At 40.3% G+C, this 22,002-nt stretch overlaps 1 protein-coding gene across 1 annotated transcript in view; it reads left to right on the plus strand.

The window, feature by feature from the left end:
- The first annotated feature begins 3,239 nt into the window (after positions 1 to 3,239).
- The window catches only part of PIEZO2 (piezo type mechanosensitive ion channel component 2), a 309,019-nt gene continuing 290,256 nt past the window's right edge, over positions 3,240 to 22,002 (plus strand). The window contains exon 1 of the mRNA XM_071737144.1: positions 3,240 to 3,561. Within this exon, the coding sequence (XP_071593245.1) occupies positions 3,498 to 3,561 (64 nt within the window). The 5' untranslated portion in view covers positions 3,240 to 3,497. The remainder of the gene's footprint in view (positions 3,562 to 22,002) is intronic.

The raw sequence follows: 22,002 nt of genomic DNA on the forward strand, positions 1-22,002 counted from the left end.
CTTGGACAGTCAGTTCAGCACAGTTAATCTCAATCAGCAATTCTAATTCATTAGATTCTACCTAATAGAATCAGTGACACAATATATTCCAGAATTTTTTTTTTTTTCCCTAATAACTCTCTTGGCCTCTGAACTCTAGTACTGCACCTGATCTTTCATTTTGGATAAAGCAGGGATGTTTTTCAAAAATTCCCCCAAATTACTGCTGTAGGAAAGGAAACAAAGTGAGGTGGGGTAAATCTCTTAATGACAGGAGTTTCTTCTTCTGTTCTTCCTCTCCGTCTTCCTTAGGAGGCCTCCTCAACCTCCCTGCTGCTAAAATGTTTAAGGCAGGTGTTATGTAGTTATGCAGGGCTGAGATCCTGGTAGTTGGAAAGTAGGTAAAGAAATGCTGGTAGATGGTGAGATCACTGCATCCGCTACAAGCACATTTACAGTAGGCTTTAGGACTAACACAGCCTGACGATTTGAAGAGGGAAAGAGAAAAAACGAGTGGGCCACAGTGTGCTTTCACGAAGTTCTTTGCCCTCAGGGAAGAAAGAAGCAGCCCTCCTGCTTTACATTTTTATGTCACTTAAAAAAAACCTGGTATCAGCTGAATAAACTCCTGGCTATCCCCTAGACGTTGTTTGCTATTATGTATGCTTAATATAAAAGACACTTTCCCCATTAATTCAGTTTCTCTTTCTGCATTACTTATTTTACTCACAGAGCCCTATGCTTTATTGTTTCCATGCTGACTAATAGCAATCTTCCAATTTTCAGGTTAATGCATTCACTGTTCCTGTCAACAGCTGAACTCCGGAAGGTGTACACGACTCTTGGTAAGGCTTCACATATTTTTTTATGCTTCTTACCACTAAGGAGGTCTGGTTCGCCGATGGATATCTCGTTATTCTCTCAAAGTTACGTGTCTGCAAACAGTTAACTCCGGGCAGCTGTGGGGAAGAAATTTACACGAAAGACTTTTTTAGCCAAAAGGTGGCACTGCGGCTGCATAGATTTTGCAGTAGATGAGCAGCCTGGAGGAAGGTAATGAGGCACTCGATACATGTATTTTAACTCCACTTTTAACTCCACGGTAAGTACTGAAAACCAGATAATTATTTCCCAAATAATAGAATTAAATCACCGCTTGAGGAAGAAAACGTTTTGATAACTGTACTACAAAAGTAATAAATGTAGTAATGAATCTGAAGAACTGCATAAGAAACCCCAGTAAAAATCTGAAACTGTGGTGCCAAAGTGCATGTATCCTACACATACAGGCGACTCCTTTTAATTGCTTACTTTGTAGCTTCTGAGGCAAGGAGAGCTTCCTTAGTAGCTCTGAGATTTTGGGAAAAGTCCCAGGGTCTTAAATCAATGCTGACTTTCCCATGGGCTGCTCAGATACTTCACTAGCATTTTAAGTACTAGTCAATCCTGGTGTTTTAGCATCCACAGAAGTGATCACTAGGCATATTCACAAAGACCAGTGTGTACAGAAACCTAAGCCAGAGCATTTGAAAACAAATATCCAGGCTTGCTTCATTGTTTTGATGTTTGGATGAGCTGTGCTGGGCCCAAATGCAGGAAAGGTGGGAGCCATCTCACGGGACTGTGCCCCACCACAGAGCTAAGGGTGTCGCATTCGTTCTGCTGGGACAAGGTTTTGTTTCAATCACTGTTAATACAGGCAGATGGTGCATTTAAACTCCATGCATTCAGTCATATCTGAGTGTGAAATGACCTTACCTCTTCAGAAGAGGCTTAAGATCCTGATGATATGGGTCCCATCAGGCAGATTGACTTAGCATCTGTAGTTTATTTTCCTTAGTTTTCCCCAGTTTTTTCATATATGTAAGCCTGAAGTTAATTTCTTTCCAAATACTCTAATATCAGGGTCAGGTAGGCTGTTATACAAAATTTGAGTAACTGAATAATTCGTAAACCAAATATCAGACATCTGCATGGCTCAACATATATCATTTAAGTCCCTGTCAAAACACAATGTTTTTTTTTTTTTCTTTTGTATCTTACTCTGAGTTTACACTTAGGTTTGCAAACATTGTTTTCTGCAACATCAATCTGCAAATGCATATTAAAAAAAAAAAAAAAAAACCACAAAGAATGCTTAAGGAGTCAATAAATCAAGTCTGAAGAAGGGTCCTGGATGAGGCCTTTCAGCATGGAGAAGCAGTGAGAATTCATGTTAACAATTGCAGGATCACTGCTCCCACTTTCTCTTACTCTGGATCTCGCATGGGAGCAAGGAGTTCTTTGCAGCATTGGAGGATGCTCTGTCTGAACTCGCCTTGTTTCAGTGGGAGGGATTGCAATATATTGCCGAAGATTAAATGCACTTTTACTTATGTTAATAAAAACATTAATAACTTTCTAATTTACAGCATCACTATTTGAACCCAAACTATGAGGTTTACGCAGCAGACCCACAGGGACAGCTGAGTCTTGAAACTGCCCCTTTAAACCCACAGCACTTTCCAGCCAGCGCGGTATTTTAAAGGGTAAAAAGCTTTCCAGAAAAGTCAAATACATTCCAGCGACCGCAGATCTTTTTTTAATTTTTTTTTCCTAGGCGACAATTTTCTTGTCGACGTAAACGTGCTGCTGAAGCCCGGGGTGGGAAATGTACAAAGTGAGAGAAAACTGCTCCCCCCCTCAAAAAAAAGCAAACAACACACATACAAAAGCCCCCAAAACAACGAACAAGAACCACCACACACACACACACACACACACACACACAAAAAAAAAAAAAAAAAAAAAAAAAAAGGGGGGGGGGGAATAAATGTAAAATGCATAAAGAAAAATATTCCAGAAAAAAAAAAATAAACCAAACCATCAAAACAAAACACACACCAACTCTACGCACAAAAAGAAGCGTTAAGAAAAAAGAGTGAAGGTTTAAGTGGAGAACAGGAGCCAGTTGAGGGGTGTCAGCCCGGTGTCCGGACGGTCCCGGCGGCGCGGAGGGGGCTCGCAGGCAGCGGTCGCTGCCTCTGCGAGGTGGGGGCAGGGGCCGGGGCAGGCAGCGAGCGCCCGGCCCCCTGGCAGCCCGGCCCGGCCCGGTCCGGCCCCGACGGGGCGGGGCGCGGGGGAGTTTCACTGCGCGGGGTGCGGGGCGCGCCCGGGGGTGCCGCCGGCTGGGCCCGCGCCGTCGGGGCGCCGGGCGGGGGGGGGGTGGGGGGCGGGAGGGGGTGGGGGGCCCGCTCCGCGCTGTCGGCGGAGGGAGGAGGGGAGGCGGGGTGGGGGGGAGCCCCGAGGGGGCGGGCGTGTTGTGCGTGCCCCGGGCCGGGGGTGCGGCGCGGAGCTGGTTGCATGGGCTGCCGCCGGGATGCGGCGGGAGGCGTGAGGCGGCGCGGCTGAGGCGAGGAGGGGACGGGCGATGCTCCGCCGCCGCGGCGGCTCCGCGCACGGGCGGACCTAGGAGCTGCGGTGGCGCGCAGAGAGGAACGTCTCTCCGGCCGGCCGGCCACCACCCTCGCCCCGCCGCGATGGCCACCGAGGTGGTGTGCGGGCTCACCTTCCGGCTGCTCCTACCCCTGTGCCTGACTGCCGGTACGTCCCTCCCTTCCTCCCTCCCTCCCTCCGTCCACGTCCCTCCGGCCGGCCGCGGGTCGCCCGGCGGGTGCGCGTCCCGGTGCCGCCGGACCGTCCTGGCTACCCGCCCGGCCGGCGGCTTGGGGGATGCTCCGCTCTCCTTCGCGGCTGCTCCCACGTCCCGCTGTTTTTCCAGGAAACTTTAAACTCAGTAGCGCGGCTCTTATTTCTTACATGTTTGTTGTTGTTGTTATTATTACTGATTCTTCCTTGCAGGAGTGCGGGGCTCGCACGTGTGCTGGGGCTTTGCCCGCGGCGCTCAGCGGCGTGCGGAGCTCCGCGGGGCCCCGCGGTCATTTGCTGGGAAAAACTGGCGCTGGGTCCTGTGCCCCGCTTCGCCCCGCATCGGCATCGAAGCATGTGCCCCGCTTCGCCCCGCATCGCTTCGCCCTCCCCGAATCGGGGAGGATTGGGTTCTCGCCCTCCGGGCGTTCTGGTTCATCTGCCTTGTTAGGGTTTCGAGGACACTTCGTAAAAGCGGTCAGTGACCCTCAGTCAGAAGGAGGAATTCTCTAATTTACGGAAGTTTTCAGGAGAGAGATTTTTCTTTTTTTGAGGGGGGAGAAATTTCAGTTTCTTAAATCGCGTTGCTTAGCAGGCGGCCATCCAAGAAATGAATTATTTTTGGATGGAGAACTGCGGTGTCCAGCCATGGGTGAATATGTTAATATTAATCCATGCTCTCCGCACAATTTGGAAATAAAACTCTGAATTAGCGACATTTACTCGTTAGGTCGGTGGGACGACGGACTCCCTTCGAAAACCGCAGTCGCGGAGGGTGGGGGGGCTCGGCCGGGCGGCGGGGGCGGCTGGTGCCGGTGCCTGCCGGGGCCATGGGGCTGCGGGGCGGGGGACTCTGGAAGCGACAGTCGGGGATGGTGCCCTCCTCCCGCATGGAGCTCTAAGAAACCCGTCGGAGGGGCGCCCGGCGCCGCGCATCCCATGCGGGTAGCGGAACGACGCCGGCCGTACCTTGCGCGGCCGCCGCGGGGCTCCCGGGCCGGTCCCGGCTGCCGCCGGCTACTTCCAGAACCCCCCGGAGCGGCGCGGAGGCGTGCGTGGAACGCAGAGTCTGCGGGGGCCGCCTCCCACCCGCGGGGGTTCAGCTCTGCGTGCGGCCTCTCTTACCCCCCGGGAGTGGGCTGCCCGGTGACTCCCCGCGACACGCAGCCTGCCTGGAGCTTTGTCCTTGAGGAACTCTGTGGTGGCCCGGATAGTTCCTCTCGATCTCAGGCATCTTCCCTCCACCTTTCCCTCGAGATGCCCCACGGCCTCCTTCCACGCATCCTAAACTGCCTCTGACTTCTCCTCCGGGAAGGACAATGCTGGCCCCATCATCAGCCCCACTAGAGGTGTATGGGACCCGAGTGGCTCCCTGGTGTCTCGCAGTGTGCAGCCGCTTTTCCTTTCACAGTCTGGGAGCCAAAATGCACTTTTTTCCCCCCAACACTTGGCTTGAGTCAGAGGGCTGGATGCTGTTAGTGAGGCTGTATGAAGGAAGGGTGATTTGCAAGACTCCTTGCACCCACTTTCCACCCTTTCCAAAGCTAATGGTCCCCCTGCAGGTCCCCAGTCCTGCTCTTGGTGGCCAGTTCTGGAGATCAGGAGGCCACAGCTCCCCAAGCCCATAGCATCAGGTGAAAAGCCCTTGCCTGCTTGGAGGCTGTCCCTGTGTCAGTGCCTTGCTGGCTGGAGTGTGAGAATGCTGCGTGCAGAGGTGGTGATGGATGGGGCAGGTGGTGGGTTGTCCTCAAGGCCAAGGGGTAGTGGTACCAGGGAGGTCTTTCAATGCTAGGTTTGGGCACAGGGCACCCTCTGAAACCTGTTGGGCCTCATCCATATTTTCTTTAACCTTATGAAAAATGGTTGGGTTATAGATAAGGATGAATTTGCTGGAAAGATGAGTGGGGAGCAGGAAAGATTCTAGAAGATAAGTTGTATTAGGTGGAATTTTTTTTTTTTTTTATACTACGCCTAATAATCTAATATCTAGCTGTGAAATTAAAATAGTGGAGGTATTGTTCTTTCAGGTGGTCACTCTTACCAAGCTCTTTCTGTATCAAAATGAGTTCAGATAGAACTGTTTCAGTGTCCCAGTTCCTGATAGTAATGCAGTGATACTTTCACACTGCAGTGATACCTCCACAGATGAGAACTCACGGTGTAATGAACTGTGTATAGTCCTGTCTTCTTCATCTGAAGATTAATTGAAATATAAAATCTGGAGGAAGGACTTCCCGTCTTGAGTGTGAAAAAGAAATCCCACTGCAGAAGTTTTGGTTTTGGACCTAGCGCTTTTGTTTAGCTGGATTTGAGAGGGGAATGAGTAAATGAACAAACAGTTTTTCCTCTTCATTTTCTGTGTCTGGGGGTGTTACTCTTTGCCTCTTTTCAAGCTGTTTGTGGAGTCCTTTACTAGAGTGAAACCTGTTTCACTTCTCCACTGCTCTTGCATCTGCACCTGAGTTATCCCTGAGCCAATGCCCTCCTCCTTTTTGAAGCATCAGGGAAGTGTTTCATGGGCTTCTGGAAAAGGCTTTTTAGAGTTCATATATCAAAGTGATGCTTTCTTGTATGACTTAAGGTGAGGTTATATCCGCAGCTGAAAATCTACTTGGACTCATTGCTCAAAGTGATGCCTTGTGTCTCCTACCCATGTCTGGGCAATAAATGGGTCTGCTCTGCCAAAACAGTGGAAAGAGTTGTTCTTTTGGTTCATAGCCCATATTTGTGTGATTTTAAAATGACAGATTATTGTAGTTTCTTATTGTGGTATAATTTGCTTTTCTGTTTCCAAGAGGAGAAAGTAACAAGGTTGGGAATCCCTGACGAGGTGTGTGGAGGGTAATGGCAGCTGTGGAAAACTCATTAAAAATAACACATCTGCTAAGCTGAAAAATGATTCTTTAAATACTTTAAAAGTGGTTATATTTTAAATCCTTGAAACTTCAAATACTTTATTTTAAAAGAAACTGAAATTAAATACTAGTACTGGTTATCTCTGCTTGCATGAAATATTATTCAGGAATCAATTAATACCACATAATTAAGAAAACACAATTCATTAAAGGAATTTTTTTAGGATCACATCTGTAGCACCAAAGAGTGTAATCTCATGGAGATAGGGTTAGATGTATCCCTTTAAAGTTCAAGAATGACATACCTCAGTGTCTGCAGGAGACAGTCAAATTTAATGTGAAAAATGAAAGACTTTGGAGATTGGAAAGATAACTGTAGGCTTATGACTTCAGAGTTGATCTACTATCATGTTATTTTCATAAAATCTTATGTTCAGTCTGATGCTAACCTGGAGCTTAAATGATATCTCAGAGTGATGCGAAACTTCCTTGCAAATAAAGTACTGGGTTCTAGCATAACACTGAATGAGTTGGATCTCTTGTTTTGCTGGTTTTTTGGGTTGTTTTTTTTTTTTTTTTTTCCTGTGAGTTTATTGCAATGTGATATTTTCCTGTATTGTAGTAGTACATCTCTGGAAAAACAGATATAAAAGGGGGAGAGAGGGACCCTTTTGGCACTGGTGGTGGGAAGTGGGCTTTTTGTGTTTTGTTTTTTAGAGATTGAGCCTTGACATTAACCTGATTTTTTTGCTACTCATATGAAGTTGAAACATGCAAAGTGTGTGTTGTCTCTCTGAAGTAAGGCATGAGAATAATCTTTTACTAATTGCTTTCTTTGGTTTATAGAGACTGGAACCACAAAGTTGCGGTTCCCATCGCTTGATAACAGTTTTTAATTGTTCTGCTTTCAATTGTTTTACTTCACACACAATCGATTGGTTTTCTTTTAAGCCAAACATTATTATTTTCAAGTAGGGTGATGGGAAAAAAATCCTTAGAGAGATCAGGTTTGTCTGGGTTTTGACTGATGCTACTGGATTGTGTGTTATCAGCAAAGAGGCTTCAGTGAGCCAGCTGCCTGGCCAAGGCACTTCCCAGAAGTTACATTTGCTTTCTGAAGCTTTGATTTTTGACCCAGATGAAGTAAGAACTGTAGGAACTTCTAGAAAGTTGGGATTTTTTTGAGGAGTGCAGGTACCAGTGTTCGGTGGAAGGTACAAAGAAAAGACTTCAGAGTTTTTGTAGGTAACAGAGTTCGGCTACTAAATGGAAGTTTTCACTTCTTTCTTCAAGCCAAATCTTTGACTTCTGGGTAAATAGAGGGAATGGCTTTTATTTCTCCTTTTAGTGATCATGATTCATCAGAATATTGAATGAATCATAATGATTATCTCTTCAGGGTATAAACAGTGTGTTACAGAGAATATTTTTTTAAGCATACACAGTATTTTCAAAAACACGTATATTCTATTGTTGGGAGTGCCTCAGTAGGACTGAGCTGCTTCTTCTGCCTTGGAAGAACAAGGTAAATTCCAGCATGCTTAGGTACTCTTTGATTTTTATTTCCAAATCAAGAAGTATTGATGAATACTCTGGAGGGGAAATGTCTGTATTGCTACATTAGCAGGCACTAAAACAGTGTTAAAATTATGTGCTTTAAATGGTATTTCAGAGTCCAATACCTCCCTGTATTTTTTAAATCTTTGAATCATTACTATCCACATTTTTAAAAGACAGAATATGTTGAACAACTGTAATATTAAGGCAAGCCTATGGTGGCTCTTAACTATGCCAAGCTTGGATTACTATTTTTTGTGTGCTTGTCACTGACTTCACAGGAAGTGCTTTTGTTTGGTTGGTTTTGGTTTTTGTTTTTGTTTTTTAACGATGAGAGAATATGACATTGTGTTGCAGTTTTCAGGAGACTGAATAGTTTTTATGTGCCAGTTTGTACAGGTGATGCTAAGCCATGGTGATGACAAAGCAATCTGTGATGCTGTACCACAGCCTACCCAGACTGGATGATAATTTGAATAGTGATGTTTGTGACAGTGTATACTTATGAATGTGTGTGAATGCATTGCAAGAGGGCTGCCTGCAATGCCTTAAAATTGGCCAGTTACTAAAAAAGAAAAAAAGGCAAAGACCAATCAAACTGATGATTTTTTTTTTTTTTTTTTTTTTTTTGGTCATTATGGTGACACTGGGGAATATTTATTATGATGTACTGAGAAGAATCATAGGGAACAGCATGAGAGAAATTCACATAGACTTCCAGTTACATTTTAAAATCCTTTTGTCCCATAACACTCATAAAAGTGTTAGTCACATCAACAAACATCTAGGAACCCCTTCCTGGGTAGCTTGCTGAAAAAAAATATTCACTTAGATAACAGTTTTCACAAGATATCCTAAAATGACTGTTACATTTCCTTCCTCTCTTCAGATATTTTAGAAATTTTATCTGGCTTCTTTTGTTAAAGGAAGTTTTGCTATTTGCCTTGTTCAATGGGAGCAGGTGAAAGGTGTCAAGAGGAAAAAATGCAGAAGCAACATTTTCCGGGCTTTTAGTCACAGGGTTAGAAATTTGTTGTGTAGAAAAAGCAAAACATTGCTTCAGTCTCTGTGTCTTCCATCTGAGGTCAACAAGGATCCAGAGAAAGGGGCTTGGGGAGGTGGAGGATGTTGCAGTTGTCTGCAAGGACAGAGCTTCTCTGTTCTGTAGTAGCTATCTCAGGCTGACTGTGTCTGCTTTCCTCTATCAGGCAGACTGGGAGACTCTATTTAATGGTGCATCCCACAAAATATGGGAATTAAATACATGTCCTTTACTTCTTAAAACCTGTACTTATTTATCCTAACTGTTCAGTTGAGTGCTTTGAATCCACTTAATGATTAAGATGAGATAAAAGCAGAACTTATAAATTTGCAAAGCTTAGGGCTTGCCTGGGAGGTAGCTTGTTCGACAGACAGTTTTCAACTTGGGAATGGAAATTAGTGGGAAGCAGCTAATTTGGAGGGATTTACTTGGAGAAAGGGAACAGCTTGCCTGGTGACTTGTCAAAATTGCTAAGCATTTGTATCCTTTGTTGGTAGCAGTGAAGCTCACAGGTATCAGTTGTGTCATGCATGGAATTCCCTCTCTGTCTTTACACTGCAGGTACAACAGTGACCATATTATGTATTGTTTTCATCAGAGCAGTCAGGAATGAAATAACAGAACTATATGTATTTTGGGAACAGATAGCTCATTGTTTTGGGGATGTTTTTGAGGAAGGTTAAGAAAGAGAATTCTATAACATGTGTGGCCACAGTGCTCTTCCATTTCAGGTAATTTGCTAGAAGTCCAAAAATATGGACAGACAATAAACAAATACAGAAGACGAAAATTGTAGAACAGTAGTCTGGAGGGATGGAGAGCAACAGTTTTAACCACTCAAGGACTAAAATAATTTTGTGGGGCAGTTTTAACACCATGTTTGTTGGAGAAGTGGAGTTGCAAATGCTGGCAAAAGCAGACCAACTTCAAAATGTCTGGAGCTACTGAAAAGACTCTTGGAAGGGAGTATTGTTAAATGGATCACATATGGGAGAAACTTAAAATGGTGCACTCTTTTGTACCAGTAAAACCTTTTCCCCATGCATGTAAAGATGCTGGGTGTTTAGACTCCAGCTTTACTTCTTTCTATCTCCTTTCTGGTTTGCTTTTCACATTGAAATGATCGCCCTTGTGAAATTAAAGTGATTTATTTTGAGGATAACCTTTCACTTGAAGAAAATTGCAACTACTTTCTCCGCTTGGTCTGGAACACTCTAAGAAGTAGCATATTTGCTTTCTGTCTTGAAGAATGATGTTAGCAAGTGTTCATTAGTGAAAAAGTCTGTGTAGTCAAGTAGATTTTCCAAGCCTTTGTAACATCTTTAGGCAATTCTAAATATATTGTAAGTATGACTTGCTAGGCTAGTAAAAAACTTTGGTTTATTTTGTCCCCCCATGCTGCAGCAGATTGGTCAATATTTGTTACTAAATAAACTCAGGTTTGTTTTCTAGGGTAAAAGTTTTCTGTTAACATTACTTTTCTGGTGATCACAGGTCTTCATGCTGTCATCTTGACAGGTCTCTGAAGCCAAGCAGTTCAGAAGTTGGCAGCATGCAGATAAAAAGCTTTCAGAAAAAGTGCAGGTATTGCTGGCAGGAATGCAAGCGATGGAGTCCTCTGAATCTTGTACTGAGAGAAAGCAGGATACTTGGGCATTATTTTGTCAGACAAACCATTTTAAGATTTTTGAATATTAAAAAGCAAAGTCCACAAGTTAATCCTTATTTTGGTGCATTTGTTAGAAGCGGATCCTTTGATGCGCTACATTCAGGATGTGGTTGAATTAATGTACTTCTCCTGTTCTCCTGAGAGTCTTACCTGTCCATTTCCTGTCTCTAGCAGGCAGTTGTAAAGTCTGAATGTCACATTAAGGTTGCTATGCTGCATCTTAATTTCTTTTATAACTTCAGTTCTGAGCTGCGGTGTTGGCTTTGATAATATCCTGTAGCAATGAATTCTGTGAGTGAACTGCACTGTGAATAAAAAGGAGTACTCTTTAATTCGTTTTCGGTTTGTTGCCTTACTAAATAATCCTTTGGATAGGAAAAAGTATGTATAATCACTTAAATCAACAACAGTCTAGTGTTCTATTTACTCTAACACTTTAGAATAACATTTGCAAGGCATAAAATCAGCCGTTAAGATTAACTGTAGAAATTAACAGCTCTGAGTTTCCTATCAATTGTCCAGTTCTGCAGAAAAAGGGATGAGGATTATGTTAATCTGCTGCCCCCTCATAAATAGTTTCAGGATGCTATACTTTTACAATCTGAATCATTGGAGAGTGCAGTTTAACACTTCTCTGGGCTCATTCATGTAGTCTTCAGTTTGGAAGCTCTTCTGGAAATGAAGTAAAACTTTTAAGAAGTGAGTCTGTGTGTTTGCGAGTGATACACGAAGCACTCCCTTTTTGGCACAACATTATAAAGCACAGGATTGCAGACATTACATACTCTGTCTACTGTTTCCAAGGCACTAATTTGTTAATGTAGCTTGACAGAACCATAATTTAAAACTGAAGTATTTAAGTGATATTAGAGTGAGGGTCAGTTCTGCGCCTTGCTCAGAAGTTGCATGGGAGATGGAAAATTATTTCCTTCATAGATAAGGGGGTGTGTTCTGCATTCCCACTGAATTATAGGATGATATGCAAAGAGTAAAGGGATGGTAAAGAAGTGTTGTCTTTCCCTAGACATTCAGTAAACCGTATGCTGCTGGGTTTTGTTTGGGTTTTTTTGGGTAAAAGACATGCTATTAGAGAAATTAGTTCTTGGGTAATGTGAGGAATTTTGTAAGGCTGCTTCCTAGCAGTCCTGTATTCCAAGTTGCAAGTATTTAGCATTTAGCATAAGTTTAGCTTTTGTTGCAAAGGCTCAGAAAGGAATGATCAGTTAAATATAGGGGACAGTCAGTGTTCACCCCCCTCCTTGTAATCTGAATGTAAGCCTTACTCCAGATTGATAAATGCCCAACTATAAAACATGATGCTGATTACATTATTATGTTTCTTTTCTAGCATTGATTTTCTTGCCTAGGAAATCACCTGCTACATCTACTAAGCCAATGCAGTGACATATATTCTGAATTAATTTTATTATGTGCTCGTATATTGGAAAATGTCTGGAACTTGCAAAATGTTTGTACAGTTGCTGCATCTGTTTGTGTTTTGTTTTTCTTCCCTTATATACTTTCAGCTACTTTCAGCTTTCAGTTATACTTTCAGCTTTTCACATCTTTCAGAAGAGCAGTTTCCTGGTCACTGAGAATAGATTACTAAGTAAACTAAAGGGAAGTCAAAGAAATTTGTCTCTTCCACAAATCTGATTTATGGACCAAACTTTTACTGTAAATATTAGCTCATGTCATCATTTTGGTGGCTTATGATTATGAGGTTATTGATAGACAATATTCATAGCTGTAGCTACTGAACATAGCTGTTCATAGCTAAAACATGTTTCAGTTCCTCTCTGTGGTCCATCACTGTGCTTATAATTTTAAAGACTCACCTTATTGCATTCCTTTGTAACATTTTTTTTTTTTTTTTTTGATAAAGTTTTATACTTACTTTACAGTTCTACAAGATGAACAGGAACTGTTTCAACCTTTTGAAACTGTCAGAGACCAGGGTGCTTTCTGGGACATGTACTGCAGGGCATCTTTTTAGAAGTTGCAAGCATGGAATTCTCATTACTCTCTACATCTTTGCATGAGTCATTGATAACATCAGCATTTTCTTTGATGGCAATAATTGTATGTTTCTGTGTAGAAATTCCTAGACAGAAATTTATAACTTGTCTAAGTGCTGGATTATAAAATGGCTTGCTTCAGGTTATAGTGCTGTGGGTCAAAGAAACTGTTATGATACACATGCTACCAGCTGGGGAAACTGCATGATCTTTTGATTCGACCTCTTCCTTCTTTCCTTTCTAGACATTTAACACGTCAGATTACTGTATAATTTGGAGAACAAAGATCTGTGAGGCATGACCCATGTCTTTTATTTGTTACTTAAATGCTAGGCATGTATGCTTGAAGTATAGTGCTATGTAAATAAGAAATACTATTTTGATAGTGTATTTTCTCTAAATTGAAAGGAAAGCAATAAACAGCTTTGGATAAAATACCACTACTCTGTTCTTGAAAACAGCGCTTTTGGTAAAGATAATCAAGTTTAACACTTTTTTAACATCCTTTCAGTATGCTATTGAGCAGAAAAAACTCCCAAAGTGGTACTGTTGTGGTGGCTGTTTGTCTCATGTGTTTCAACCAGAAAAACTATAATCTTCATAGTTTGCTTATGTTTCTTCTAAGCCTGCATATAGATTTTGATGTCACATTTTCTCTGACTTTGTTGGTTATTTTCTTCTGAAGTGTGATCAGGTCTCTTCTAAGAGAAAAGAAAAAAAGCCTCTCCTGTGGTTTTAAAGATGATTATAAACAATTTTCATACATTTACTAATTAGGAAGACTGTGTGAGTTACTTCTTGCCTAATGTGACAGATCTTTCTTTTCCAAAGTTTTCATGCACTTCCTACTGTATGTTATGTTGGTAAGCACCTTTGAACTTTTTTGGGCGACAATATACATGTCCATATTGCTATAAAATATAATTCCCTTTTGGCTTCCAAGAAGGGGCTTATCATTTCCATGGTATGGAGCTGTGTTCAGAAGTCTTTCTTGTGTGAGTTTAGTGCCATGCTTATTAGGATGGCAGATTGTACAGTTTAGCTCAGAACTTCACTGTTTGTTTACTCTCAGATGGAATGACATTCATATTCCCTAAGATACACTACAGAAAACACTATGGACAGAGGGGAAAAACCTATCTGGCCGCACAAAACATATTTACTCTACACCACATAAGCCTTAAGTTTATTTCTTTCAAAATAAAGGCAGTAATTGATTTAATCTCCTTGTTTAATGGCTGCTTGCTCTTAACAGTGAACCCTGTAATGTTTAGAGGGATTAGCACTCAGTGATGTTTATTTTCCATCACTCTTGTTCAAGTGATGCCTTCGTCATGAGAGAAGTCCCAACTCTGAGAAAACTGACCCTTCCTGGATCAGTACAACTTTCCCCAGTTCCAATCTTTGATTTGTTTGACCTTGAAACACGTCTACCTCTATACTCTGAGGCAAAATTCAAGAAATACTGTGTATATATGCAATTTTATTGATACATTGTATCTTAAAATACCTTTCTTTAGTGTTTAATCTGCCAGCCATTTGTCCTTACTGAACTGAGACAAGAAACTCAGTATCGTGTACAGAAACATCAAAACCTGTTTCTTTTTTTAGTTTTTTTTTTTCCTTTTCTTTCCTTCCTTAAATTCTCCTGACTTTTGTCTGTGGCCAGTCTCTAAGTACACATATTTGTAAAAAGCTTCTTTCTGTCTTTTCTATAACCTCCCCTTAGGTGTTGAGGGGGCCTCTGTGAGGTGCCCCCAAAGCTGTCTTGGGGCTGAATGAGCCCTCCTTCTGCAGTCTGTTCCTTTAAACTCCAGCCCCAAATGTCCTGGGGACCCCTCCCCTGGGCTTGTTAAAGTTAATCAACATCTTTCTTACCCCCAGAGGGGCAAAAATTGCATGTAGTACTCTAGACGTGTTTTAATGAGGGCTGAGTAAAGGAGAATCATCACTTCCCTGCTCAGTGCTGCTGTTGGTACAGCCCCATAGCTTACATTGAATATCACAAGGGAGATCCAATAAAAAACAGTATCACTTTGATCATGAGAAAAAGAAAGTAGACATTGACCATTTCTATTATTTCTTAAAAACAAGACCAAAAAAACAACTCCAAAGCCCCCAAGCCCCAGAACTTCTAAACTGTGATGAAAGGATCACAAGTAAAAATAAATTGATGATGGATATTTTATCTGCAGTCTTCCTTGGTACCCAGACAGAACTTGCAGTTTTTTTTCTGTTTCACTTTTGATTGAAGGACCAAAGTATTAATTAATTGCAATAAATCCTACACTCTCTCCTTCACATGAAAATAGATGCCTGAGTACGTTCTTCAAGATGTCCTGGATATGGCTACTGTGTTTTTGTTCTAAAATGTATAGCAGTGGGTCTTGGAAGTCCTGCTGTAAGAAACTGCTTCTTCAGTCTTTCTCTAAACTCAGTGGTACCACAAATCTGAGGGAGTCCAATTTTCTATCCCTGTTTTTAAAAATAAATAAATTAAAAAACCACGAACAACCCAGATGTATAGCCACAGCCAGTATCTGTAGGGCAGGTTCTGATTTGCTGTGCCTAAATACATGGAATATGCATCCAAATGCACAAAAAGTTGAACTTCCAGCTTTTCTCAGCTGGAAATGCTCATTATTAATGAACGTTATTCTGTAGCATTGGCACAATCATATATCACTGACTTACAATGAATGGAATGATGAATTAATAAAAGACCTACACCAGTTCTTCTCAGAACTGTCCAATGTTGGCATTCTCTAAGGGACTAACTAGCCAGAGAATTATTGGCATTATTTTCCCTGCCATCATGCTCAGATGCTTGAATATTTTTAATTAGTCAGTAATTCTTGTTATTCTGCAAATCACTGACAGCTAATTTGTTTTAAAACCACAGGAAAAAGTCTGTTCTGAATGTTTCTATGTTGCATTCTTTTCTCCTAGATGACCTCCATCTCATGGAGTATTGACAAATTACTTTTAGCAGTAGTTATTGTACTGTTGGGTTGCAATTTTGAAACTAGTATTTGAAAAGCTGGCTTGCATTTTGGATATATGAAACACTTGGTGCTAGTCATTCACAGAAACTGTTGTTGTTGGGGTTTATAGGCCCAGCAGAAGAAATTGGTTCCAAATTTTTGCCTGAAAATGGCAGGATTTATGTATTTCTTCGACTGTAGTGTTTATCTAACTGTGCTGCCTCAGGTCAGCCCACTGTGTGCTGGAAATTCTCTTTCATTCTACAAGAAGTGTGGGAGAAGCTGCAGCTTAACTCTGTGAAAAGCTGAGCTTTTTTTTTTTTTTTTTTTTTTTTTTTTTTTTTATTGCATGTAGCATAGCTCACCCTCATTTGATAAGAGGCATGGGATCGATACCAGAAGTTACACACCACTACTCTTTCTTCTGCTGTTCTGTACACATCTGCCCTGAGGCAACAGGTGACTTTAGCATGGAAAACAATGACTGATGCAGTATACTTGTAACCTACCTGATGACTTTCTTTCTGCTCCTAAGTGCAGTTAAGTGTTGTAATTGTGGGAAATGCCCTCCTGTTTTCCTGTGGCTTATCATTTGTATTTTTCACTGTCTGCGTGTGTTGCTCCTTCCCTAACACCAGCCCTCATGCAACACTACAAATAAAGTGAGTACCGTGTTATCAGAGGGTGTCGTTGCAGCAGCATCACACTCATTGGTCTTTTTGTTTGGTAGCCTAATTTGGCAACCTGTTTCATCATCCTGCTGTTTTATTTTGAGATGACCTTCTTTTCTAACTAGAAAACATTGATAAGGTATATTTGCTTATTTGCAGGGAAGTATCAAGAAAGTGTGAGCTTTAGAAAGTGGTTGAGACATATTTGTAAGTTTAGCTTTAGAATTTCATAAAGATTCTATATTCAAACACTTGTGATCTTCTAGCAAGTAGCATGTGTGCCTCTCCTAGCTTGTAAAGGTAGAAAAAGAGCTGAAGAAGATGTCCCTCATTCTCCAAATTGCCAGAGTCGATGTAATTTACTGAGTCATACTTGCCTGGCGATACCCATCCTTTTTGCAAATGAAACCTGACAAGTTTTCTAATTTGCATCCCATGCCTATGCATAGGAGTGAGTCGGATCTTGCACAGAAGGGAAGAAAGTGCATGCTGCAAAACACCATTTTAGACACTTGCATTACTACTAAAGTTAGTAAGGTAAATCAATATATGCTATTTTCAAATAATTTTTAATATTTTTTTTCTTTTTTTTTAAGTGGTGCACTTAAAATTTGCTCAGGTAATTAATCTGTTAGTAACTTTTTCTAAAAAGAGAATTTAAACAGTTTTATTCTTAGACTCCTTGATGTTGGTAGCCGGCATTGTTACACATTGGTTGCTTAACTGATTTTAAAACATTGCCTTTTGCAGTCAGCAGATTCTTTAATGTATGATAGAAAAGGCTTTTTCTTTCTAAATTTTTTTCTTTCTTTCTTTCTTTCTTTCTTTCTTTCTTTCTTTCTTTCTTTCTTTCTTTCTTTCTTTCTTTCTCTTACTCTTTCTCTCTTTCTTTCTCTCTCTTCTTTCTTTTTCTTTTCTTTTTCTTTTTCTTTTTCTTTTTCTTTTTCTTTTTCTTTTTCTTTTTCTTTTTCTTTTTCTTTTTCTTTTTCTTTTTCTTTTTCTTTTTCTTTTTCTTTTTCTTTTTCTTTTTCTTTTTCTTTTTCTTTTTCTTTTTCTTTTCTTTTTCTTTTTCTTTTTCTTTTTCTTTTTCTTTTTCTTTTTCTTTTTCTTCTTTTTCTTTTTCTTTTTCTTTTTCTTCTTTTTTTTCTTTTTCTTTATCTTTTTCTTTTTCTTTTTCTTTTTCTTTTTCTTTTTCTTTTTCTTTTTCTTTTTCTTTTTCTTTTTCTTTTTCTTTTTCTTTTTCTTTTTCTTTTTCTTTTTCTTTTTCTTTTTCTTTCTTTTTCTTTTTCTTTTTCTCTCTTTCTCTTTCTTGCTCTCTCTTGCTCTCTTTCTTTTTCTTTTTCTTTCTTTCTCTCTCTTTCTTTCTCTCTCTTGCTCTCTCTCTTGCTCTTGCTTTTTCTTTCTTTCTCTCTTTTTCTCTCTTTCTCTCTCTTTCTTCTTTCTCTCTTTCTCTAAGTAAATAAGTAAATAAATAAATAAAATAAACAAAAGCAGTGATATCATAGGCAATTGTCCAGCAAGTACTGTGCCAGAAGGTTACTCAGAAAGGCCAGTTGTCTTCATTCCATGAATTAGATAATATATAACATGCCATCTCATCTTAACAAAGTTGAATAAATTAGAGGAAGATGTAAAATGAAATTAGCAAGAAGCTGCTGTTGTTGCTGTGTTATGTAATTTGAAATAAAAAAAATATCAGCTTGTCATTCCCTTCATTCATAAAGTATGTTTGTATCTGATTAGGTTGTTCCTTATACTGAAAATAAGCAATATCTGAGAGTCATCCTCAAAGTCAGAAGTAGCTGTCTGTGGTTAGTGTAGGACCATAAATGATGCCAATAAATTACTGATGTCACGGGGGTGCACTGACAGTGGAGAAAGAGACATTAGGAATACAGTCTTGGGCACAAGAGAAATAAAGTGTCTTTCATGAAGTGGTTAATCAGAACAACTGGAGAAAATACTATCAGTGTTGTTTGAAGAGCTGTTGTTAGCACATTAGACTAAATCTGTTTCATGTTCTTGGTAGAAAACATTTTGCTTCAAAGGCAATTGCCACAGGCTGTAACATCATCTTATTTCCTCAACAGCATGGAAAGAAGATTCCTTCATCTGGCAGAGTAGCCTTCGCTGTTATCCTTTTTTTTCTTTCTTCTGTTTTAGTTTTTTTGATGTTTCTGTCTGGTTGTACCCAGAATAACAGCACCCTCAGGTCAGCTGAGTGTTAGTAATAAAGGAGAAACAAATCACCTCAATCATTTAATATAATCCTTTGCACTTTCCTTTATGTGATTTTGATGGTAACTTCAAAGACTGCACTTTTCATTGCAGTCTGCCCCAGCCCCTTGTCTGGCAGTTTTGTATTACAGCATAATTAAGCTCATTATATATTTAGATGACTTCTAAAAGATCAATTACTAGTAAGGTAGGGGTGGCATAATAAAAATGCTGTGATGGCCTTGACCTTGTAGTATTTGAATCTTTGTATCTTGCATTGATTTCCTGTGTTTTGAGTGGTCAGCATCCCACAGTAACCATCTGTCTTCTCTTTTTGGAAATGTTAGTCAAATATAGAATGGGAAGTACTACCTGAACTTTCTTACAGTTTAAAAATAATTATAGCAAAGATGCAATTGGACTGGTTTCTTTGAGTCAGAATTACTGGAAATGGTAGTATCAAAAATTACATCCTAATAATTTAAACTATTTTCCTGTAAGAGAAATGCTTTCAATCATTTAATAGATAGAGGAAAAAGTCAGGCTTAGCCCTGGAAGTTTTGAGGGAGTTCTGGTAGCTTGGAAGTACTTACTTTTAATGAACCCTGCCGAATCTTAAATTGGCATTAGGACCAAAACAAAAATAATCTGAGGAAACTTAATTGTATGAATTAGGTGTGAGTATGAATCATGACATGAAGTTTACAATGTAATGAAGGAATGCTTGTCTTTATATATCTGTAAAACACATGATGAAGACTGGGTACTATGATAAACATCACAGTTTTTGCTGGCATCCTAGGAAGTAGAAATGGAAGGATTTAACATTCAAGGGCTCTCTGTGTATGGGTGTGTTAGCGAAACTAAAGTCCCTGGGAAAGAGCTAGCAGGCTACAATGATATGAAACAAGCTAATAAAAATTATAAAGAGACTAAATATTCTCACAATAGTGAATGAGAGATAAATTTGCTGCGCTTAAATTAGGAAAGATATGAAAGCAGTTTGCATGGTTCAAAACATGACTGGCACTGCTGAAAACAGACACTGGGCTGAGGGTCCAAGACAGAGCAGCACATGCAGAAAATAATGATGTGCTTGCTCAGATGCCTACTTCAGCTTTCACCAGTGCTCAGTAGCAGTGAGAGTACTGTCTGCCTGGTCCTTTAGAGTCTGCTAAAAACATATATGAAAATGAATATGGAGAGTATGGTTCTTTCCCAAGATCTCTCTCTTATTAACTTGTGAATGTTTCTATGTGTTAAAAATTTTAAGAAGGGTTTTTGGTTTGGTTGTTTTTCCAGCAGTGCTTGTGGAAACATGATCAGATAAACTGTCTAGTTCGTTGGCTGGAATGATGCTTGTACTGTTCCTCTTTTAAAGAAATAAACTTTGCAGAGGGAAGTCCAGCTACATCTTTCATGCAGCAATAATGGAATAGCTTGCTGCTTATGTTGTCCTCATGGAATGACTGAATTCCTAAATATATACTGAGAGAAATGGGCTTTCAAAAATGTGTGTAGATGTACACACTATTCATCTAGTTTTACTACATCTTGCAGTAAATGCTATAAACCTGTAGCAGAGGTACAAATAAACATTTGTTCCACTACAAGAGTTTTGCCCTGCATTGTCCTCCCTGGGGGCATTAGTGTGGAAATCCTATCTCTGAAACAAGAGTAGGAGAGCAGAATATTAAACATTCAGGCCTAGTGGTGGGAATAGGTTTCTTTTTTACATAACCAGAGGGTATGTGAATATACACACAGGAGGCATTAGAAGGTATATTTAAAGTAACCTGGTGGATGAAAATAAACTCTTCCACCTAAAGGCAAACATATTTCTGCAGTCCACAGTAAAATACTGGATTGTTTTACTTAGCTGCATAGGAATACAGATATTTTCTATGCTTCTAGTGTTGTTGTACACTGGCTGAATGTTCTGTTTACGTTATAAAATTTATTTTATCATTTTGACAACCATGAGGAAATGGAATTACCCAACTTTGTCCAAAGAGATTGATTGAGAAGGACAAATTCCTACTGCCACAAAGCCAGTATTCTGTGCTGGACATTGGTGTGGTCAGTAAAATATTCAGTACTTTGGTAAGTATTATACATTATTTTCCTTGTTATAAATGTATAAAAAATTTAATTGTACTTTTTATATTGGGGAGTGTAAGATTTTTTCAGTGTGAGGCTCTTGTAAAGAACTGAGGGGGATCCATGTAGCAAGATGAAACAAGATGGATGAGTGTTGATTTGGACTAATTTCAGAAGAGTAAATATTCATCTGAAGTAATAACTTTGTTAGTATTTTGCCTTTCTCCTGCAGAAACCACAGGTGGGAGCTGGTCTGCTTCTGAGCTTACCATGCTTCTGAGAGAGCCATGGGCTACAGTGATTGTATTGATGTGACTCCAGAAAAAGTCACCTTCATTGGAAGCAAACTGAGTTACATTTGAAGAAATACAAATGGAGTGTAATTTACTGACCTCCCAAATGTCACAGGAGAGAATCATTAATGAGATAATTACATAATAATGTGCTTGTAATGAGAACATGTGTTTCAGAGTATTTAAGCCCATTTTATGAAGGATTTGAAGGCATGCAGATAAGGGCTGTTAGGCGAGTAGAAAAAAAGGCAAATGGGGTATGAAAAGGGAGAGTAGAGAGACTGAGGATATGTTAGTAGAGTGAGAGATGGGGTAGGAGGTGTTTATAGGAAAGAGTGAAGTAATCACTGGCTGTTTTTTTGAGAAATGAGAAAACGAGTAACTGGGTTCAGAGATGAATAATGTTTGGAAGCAAGCTAGGAAGATGAAGATGACAGCCAACTGGGCCAGCTGGGAAGCTGCTAATAAAAACAGTGAATGACCTTGTTAGTACAAAGCATGTTAGTGATGGTGGCCAGCAAGAGTGTGTGGGCCTTAGAAGTGTCAAGGAAGGAAGTGGGAGGACTACCACAAAAGACTGAATGTAGTAGAATGGATGTAGAAGTAGAGAATGAAAGATCTCATCCAAACAGGCAGTGAAAACAGAAATGGAAATACAGGAGAGAGAAAAAGGTTTTTCTTTGTTTCAAAGAGTTGCAGTGTGAGGAGATGACCCAAGAAGAGAAGTCAAAAGTGAAAAGTGGAAGGCACTAAGAGAGTGGGTAAGTGTATGCACCCAGAAGTTGTTGAGGGTGGAATTTGTTATTTTGGGCTTTTTTTTTGACTTCAGGGGGTAGGAGGTGTTATGGTGGAGATGCTGATATGGTCTTGTGTCTTTTTGTGGTTATCTGTCCTGTTCTTAACTGTATTTCAGAGCAAACCCAAGGTTGCTGGGTGCAGAGAGTTCTGAATTAGGCAGCCAGCCAGTGTCAAATACATTCTGATTTTATG

Source organism: Heliangelus exortis, chromosome 2, assembly GCF_036169615.1.
Source record: "Heliangelus exortis chromosome 2, bHelExo1.hap1, whole genome shotgun sequence".
In the NCBI taxonomy this organism is placed as follows: Eukaryota; Metazoa; Chordata; class Aves; order Apodiformes; family Trochilidae; genus Heliangelus; species Heliangelus exortis.